General features: G+C 55.9%; 1 protein-coding gene across 1 annotated transcript in view; it reads right to left on the reverse strand.

The window, feature by feature from the left end:
* EVC2 (Ellis van Creveld syndrome 2) overlaps positions 1-6,667 on the reverse strand; it is a 42,031-nt gene that overhangs the window by 16,650 nt on the left and 18,714 nt on the right. Inside the window, exons 9-12 of the mRNA XM_015565799.1 lie at positions 5,097-5,336; positions 2,745-2,920; positions 1,568-1,727; positions 5-92 (exon numbers count right to left, since the gene is read on the reverse strand). Coding sequence (XP_015421285.1) covers positions 5-92; positions 1,568-1,727; positions 2,745-2,920; positions 5,097-5,336 — 664 coding nt within the window. The remainder of the gene's footprint in view (positions 1-4; positions 93-1,567; positions 1,728-2,744; positions 2,921-5,096; positions 5,337-6,667) is intronic.

Genomic DNA, 6,667 nt, shown 5'->3' on the forward strand with positions numbered 1-6,667 from the left:
AGGCTCCGCCACCGGCCCAGGTACTGGCCCACGTCCTCGGCTGCTCGGAAGGCCTCCCCGAGGGCCAGCTGCTCCCGGCGCTGCTCCTTGTGCTGGCGGGAATTCAGGGGGAGGACAGGGGACATGCTCAGCCCACAGAGCCCTCTGGGCAAGCACCGCGGGGATTTGCTAAGGAAGCGGAGCATGAAGCCTTTGTCTCCACAAGCTCACGTGTAGAAAACTGTCCGGAAGGAAACACCCCAAACACAGTGGAGGCTTCATTTGTCCCACGTGCATCAAACCCTTGTCTTTGGGCTTGGTGACGCCCAGGAGGCAGACCGGTCCCGATCCTGCTTCTCCACTGGCAGGCGGGGTGGCGGGACCAGCGTCTCATCCTCGCCGGGACCCGTTTCCTCGCCTGTAAAGCGGGGATTACAGCGTCCCCTCGCAGAGTGGTTGTGAGGACTCAGTGAGTTGCTTAACACACACAAACTGAATCCGGGGGACAAAAGGCATTTGCTGGGCCCAAGGCCAAGAGGAACAGGCAGGCAGGGGGGAAGTATCTTATTTAAGGTGAAGCACTCAGACAGCAGGGACCTGAGAACGTGTGAGCTGGGGTGTGTGGAGGGATGAGGGCAGGGCAGGGGGCTGTGCCCAGAACTGAGGGCATACTGTGCCAGGACACTATGGGGTGTGGCAAGGTGGCTCGTCTGCATCCTAGGACAGTTGGATACAGTGAAGGGTTTTATGAACTCACTAGAGGCCCGGTGCACGAATTTGTGCACCAGTGGGGTCCCTCAGCCTGGCCTGCGGGATCGGGCCAAAACCGGCTCTCTGACATTCCCCAAGTGGTCCCAGATTGTGAGAAGGTGCAGGAAAGGCAGAGGGACCTCACCGGGTAGGGACATGGGAGGTTGGCCAGCTGAGGAAGGACCGTGGGAAGGCTCCAGGGCATGTCCGGCCCGTCTCACTCAGTCCCAATCAGCCAGACCCCAGCAGCAGGCTAACCTTCCGGTTGGAGTATCTGCCCCTGGTGGTCAGTGCACATCACAACAACCGGTCAACCAGTTGACTGCCCTTTGTGGTCATTGCACGTCATAGCGACTGGTCAACTGTCTGCCCCCTGGTGGTCAGTGCACGTCATAACAAGCGGTTGAGCCACCTTAGCATATTATTAGCAGGTGTCGGCTATGGTGGGTGCATGTCTGCTGTGTGTGTGTGTGTGTGTCTCCCTCATACCGATATTTCTCTCACTCTCTCTCTCTCCCTTCTTCCTTCCACTCTCTCTAAAAATCAATGGAAAAAATAACCTTGGGCAAGGATTAATAAAAACACAAGAAAATATGCGAAATAGTTCAGACAACCCCTGTGAGTGCGGGAACTCTACTACTCATTTTCAGATGAGGAAACTGAGGCTCAGACGACTGGACACTTAGCATATTAGGCTTTTATTATATAGGATGCTCGGTAAAGCCTTCCTCTGCAGAGAGTAACTCTGTGCTACTGGAGCGCACCGCGCAGTTACATGGTTTTCGGCAGGTGCTCAGAATGGTTGCACGAAGAATAAGTGGCAGAATTCCTTACGTACCTTTTGCAGCATCTCTCGTCTTCTCTTAACTATTAATTTTTGGTGGAGCTTTTTCTTTTCCTGCTTTAGGTCATTGTCCAACTTCTGTTTAATGGAGAAGACTTCCGTCTGAGCCCGCTCCATCAGCTCCTCCGTCTGCTCTTCATCCAGGTACCCTGCTCTAGACGAAGGAGACGCGGGGTTAACGCCACCTCCACATTCTTACTTTGGGTTGAATAAGAGTCTTTACCCTGAAGGAGCAGGAGGTGGGTGGGGAGACAGTCCTGAGATACAGGAAGGGCAAGGTCGGCATCACCGCGGACCACGGCGGAACTCAACACCAGGAGAGATCACCCGGGAGGCAGAAACTGGGCTAGACCCCAGGGAAGAAAGTAACAGTCTGCCTGTATAAGGCAGGATCTCCAAGGAGATGGTGGGCTAGGAAGTCCTGGTGACAAGCAGGGCACCAGCAAAGTCTAAGAGGTAAGCGTAGGAGTACTCAGTGAGGGTAATTCTATGAGTCACCTTGACGGGCCACCGTGCTGGTTATACATGGATTCTGGGGGTGTCTGTGAGGCTGTTTCCGGATGAGATTACTCCCCACGCACAGCTGTGTGAGCCCCACCACCCATTTCCCAGTGAAATGTCGGGATTTGCTTTAAAATAACCCCGGGTGGAGCTGTAGAGCTCCGTTGGCCATGAGTTGGCACCTGATGAAGTTATGATGAGCATTTGGGTTGTCTGAACTATTTCGCATATTTTCTTGTGTTTTTATTAATCCTTGCCCAAGGTTATTTTTTCCATTGATTTTTAGAGAGAGTGGAAGGAAGAAGGGAGAGAGAGAGAGTGAGAGAAACATCAGTATGAGGGAGACACATCGATTGGCTGCCTCCTGCATGAGCCCCATGGGGGGCCAGAGATCAAACCAGCAACCTAGATACATGCCCTGCATCAGGAATCGAACCCAAGACCCGTCAGTGCACGGGCCGACGCTCTAACCACTTAGCAACACCGGCCCGGGCTATTATGCATGTTTTTAAATTCTACAATGAACCGGAGTCTTACAATCGGAGAATTTTCTTAAGACAGAAGCAAGGAGCGGACAGTGCCTTCGGCGAATGAACAGAAGCAGCGGCCTCGGGTGAGGAATGCGGGGCAAGGCGGCTCGTCTGCTTCACTGGGACCCTCCGGGGGTTACCTCTCGTGTTTCTGGATGAGGAGGGTCAGCTGGGCAGCAGCAGCGCTCAGCAGGCCCTGCACGCGGGTCTCCGCCGACTGCATGGTCTGCACCAGGTACTCCCTGTGGCCGAACCTCTTACTCAGGTGGCACCTCTTACTGGCCTGGAAGAAGTCCATCAGCTCTTCCACTTCCTCCTGCTCGAAAAGGAAACCAAGAGCATTTGCCTGATTAAAATGTAGAGGAAATGCTTTCTAGACGCTTACAATATTCCATTTCCCGTTAAAGAAAATATACAGGAGCAGGGCCCTGAGGTAAACCGTAACCCTCTCTGCCCTTAACCAAGGCTTAGAAGGAAACGAAAGACGACGAAGAAATGAGGACTTTGAAAAGTGCCCTGGACCCCGATGTGACGAGTCATCAAACATCCTGGCCGCCCTGAACTTGACTCCACCTGTGATTCACCTTCCCCACGCACACTACACACCTGAGGCGCTCCCAAAGCTGCACCGGGACAGGTGTGCAGCGCCGGAGCAGTCAGCCACCGGCCCGACCCCGAGGCCCCACACTCACGGCGATGAGATGAGCTCAGTAAAAAGCGCAGCAAGAACTCTTCCTCAGTCCACGAAATGAACAAACCCCAGCAAACACAAAGGCGTGTCATAACCTCGCTTATGCTGGTGTCCTCCCTGGGCCCAGGGCATTTCTCACCCTATCTACCTTCACCTTGGGAGAGAACACCATAATTCCCATTTCACAGATGAGGAGACTGAGGCCCCATGGCACAGCTGGCAGATGTCTGAGCAGGGGTGTGAACTCAGCAATGTAACTCCGGGCCTGTGCTCTGACTTCAGGGCGGGCTGCCCCCAAATGCAGCGTTAGCCCCCGGCATAGTCATCCAATCAGTGGGAACTAAGCCCTTAGCCTCAGTGGCGGCAGGGCACTGATCAGCTCGGATGGCTTTTCCATCCGGGGAAACGTGGTCCACGCAACGGGCACCGAAAACATCAATGCTGTGTTCATCAAGATACACCTGGTGCCACGGGCAGTCCCCTCTCCACACAAAAGCTGTAATGTCGCCAGTTCCCGCCACCTGAGAATTCGCACTGTCCTGACAGCGGAAGCTGAATGGTCATCCGACACAGCCCCATACCAGCATCTCCCCGAGAGATCCTGGCCACAGAATCCATGGTCCTGTTCCCCATGGAACTGGACCCACGTGAGCTGTTGATGGGGCCACCAGGTAAGGAAACTCATTGTTACTCTAGCAGCTCCGGTCAAAGTCTACGCCGTGGCACCTGACCGCCACGGTGGTTACTTCTTTGACCCCAGTGTGACTGACAGTAACGTGTGTCCTTCCTAGCGCGACTGTCCCAGCCCTAACTCAGCCTCGGCTCCATGAGCAGGAAAAGGACCGCAAGACCTGTCACCATCCAGGTGATGCCAAGCGTCCAAACACCTAGTGAGGAGGGGGATGGAATTCCTCCTTTCTCCCTCTCACTGACCTTCTGGTGAGAAAACCTAGAGCAAATGGAGAGGCTGGTAGTTCTCCTCCAGTCCCAGTGCCTGCTGGGAGTGGCCTTGTCTTCCCACAGGCTCAGGGTGGTCACCGGTCTCCTCCCAGCGCTGTCCCGCACCGTCGCAGCCTCACGCACTGGGCCTCGCCAGGACCAGAGCCTGGTGTGCGCCTGCACACGGTGACTGCCCTGGGCGTGTGGGTGCGTGTGCGTGTGTACATGTGCTTGTCAAGTACCTCCTGCCGGCCTCATGAGCAATCCCACAGCCATGTCCAGTCTCAGATAAACTACCTTCATGCTCGTCTGGAAATGTATTCTGTCTGCACCAATGACATTCACACTCAAGCTGATGTGCAAAAAGTGACACAGATTCTCCCAGGCACATCTGGACACAGGTTGCAAACCCCACACGCACCGCGTTTTGCACACATACACTCGTGTTATCTTAAACGCTGTGCGTGCATGGCTTTCCCGAGTCAGCTCACCAAGCCCCTGCCTCTCCCCTGTGAGTGTGGGAACTCTATTACCCATTTGCAGATGAGGAAACCGAGGCTCAAAGAAGCTGGGCAACTTACTTAAATTGACACAGGCCAGGGGGTGGGAGGGGGGGGAGGGGAGGACTGGAATTCACATTCGGGTCAGCCTGAGTCCTAGGCCTGTCTCCAGGCCCCCACTTTCCGTGCTTTCCGGAAACTCACGCAGATGTTAGGAGTCAGGGGGGCGGAGGGGAGGCAGGAGAGGGCCTTAGCTCCTTATCCACAGCAGGAAAGAGGCATGGTCTCAGCTCAGAGAGGAGACATTCACCAGGCGGTTCAGGAAATGGCTCCCCGCAGAGCGAGCCTGCCCGAGGCCTTACCTGTATTCTGGAGTAATCTTGCAGCAGCATTTTGGCGGCCTCTGGCTGCAGGTCTCCTTTGAAAATAGCACTTTTGATCTGGGCGAAGAAGATACTGTGCAGCTCGCTCCTCTGGAAGACGGCCAGCTGCCTGTGCGCCTTGGCGAAGTCCTCCTCCTGCTGCAGAGCCAGGGAGCGCCGCAGCTGCTCCTGCTCCAGGCCGTGCAGGGTCCGCAGGAGGCTGCTGCACTCGCCCGCCGACTGCGGAGAGGAGGTCACGTGAGAGGCTGACCGGCCAGACAGGCACGCACAGGCAAGTGCACACACACACACATGCTTACACATGCACACACAGCAGACATGCATGCACGCAGCCACCCACCATGCACTCTCACATGGACACACGTGTGCACAGGGCACGCGCACACTATGTCCCACGCTGACCATGATGAGACTGCTGAGCTGGGGCTATGCTGTTGCAAACTCCCCATGACCCTAATGTTTCTCAGAGCCACCTCAGAGGAGAGCGTGCACAGGGCGGGAACCTGCAGCTCACATGCCTGAGAGCAGCTGCAACACGGAAGCTCCAAGGACTGCTGCCGGGCACTCAGGCCTGTCGCCTTGTCTTTCCTTCTAACTCAGGCGGAGAGCAAAGCGCCAGCAGTCAGGCCCACACACAGCTCACCTGGTGAAAAAGGCGGCAAAGAGGAGGGACGACATGGCCAGGTGATGCCTGCACATTACGTGGGCCGCGCGAGGAGAGGAAGGAGACACGTGGCTGAGTCCTGAGGACTCGCACCCGCGGAGGGGTGCTCTCCATCCCTCGGGGAGAGACGGACTCTAAGGCAGCCCGCCAGACTCCCGCCCCGTGAGGAGTGGAGTGTCCTGGAGACGTAAATCTCCGCCCGGGTGCGCATCAACTCTGAATGTGATGGGACTGTCACTCCTGAGACCAGGTGATTATGTGGCAAAGCAGCGGGGCCTTCATGATGGACGTACAGTCCCGAACCCGTGACTCTGAGTAACCAGGAAGGGGAGTATCCTGCTGGGCTGACCTAACCAGGGAGAGTCCTGAGAAGAGGGACGGGCGCTCCTCGAGGGACAGACTCCCTCCCATGGGCCTTGAGGGTGACAGCAGTCCTGCTGTGAGCTCCTGTGGGGGAGGGACGCCTGCAGGGGCTGAGGGTCTCCCTTCTGCAAGTGCAAGGACGTGGATTCTGCCAGCAACCGGATGGAGTGGGACCAGTGGCCTGAGCTCCAGGGAGAAGGCAGCCCAATCAGGACCTGGATTGCAAGGTGGGGGTGGGGCCTGAGCCTCGCTTCACAGGAGCATGCCGGGAGCCAGTCCATCCTTGCTGTTTCAAGGGGCCTGGCATTTATGGCATACTGTTCTTAATATGTTTGCTCACCTTCTTGGCACTATGTGTTTTAACCAAGGTCACCTCTCCGAGAAAGGTTGTTTCCCCAGGTAGGGATTTTCCCCTGAAGTTAGGAAGGGAATAAAACCCTTTAACTAAGTGCCAGGCGGGTAGTTAATCACTTTAACTACGAACAATCATGCTTAAACTACATAATCTTTACTCCCTGGAATG

Source organism: Myotis davidii, unplaced genomic scaffold (assembly GCF_000327345.1).
Source record: "Myotis davidii unplaced genomic scaffold, ASM32734v1 scaffold960, whole genome shotgun sequence".
Classification (NCBI taxonomy): domain Eukaryota; kingdom Metazoa; phylum Chordata; class Mammalia; order Chiroptera; family Vespertilionidae; genus Myotis; species Myotis davidii.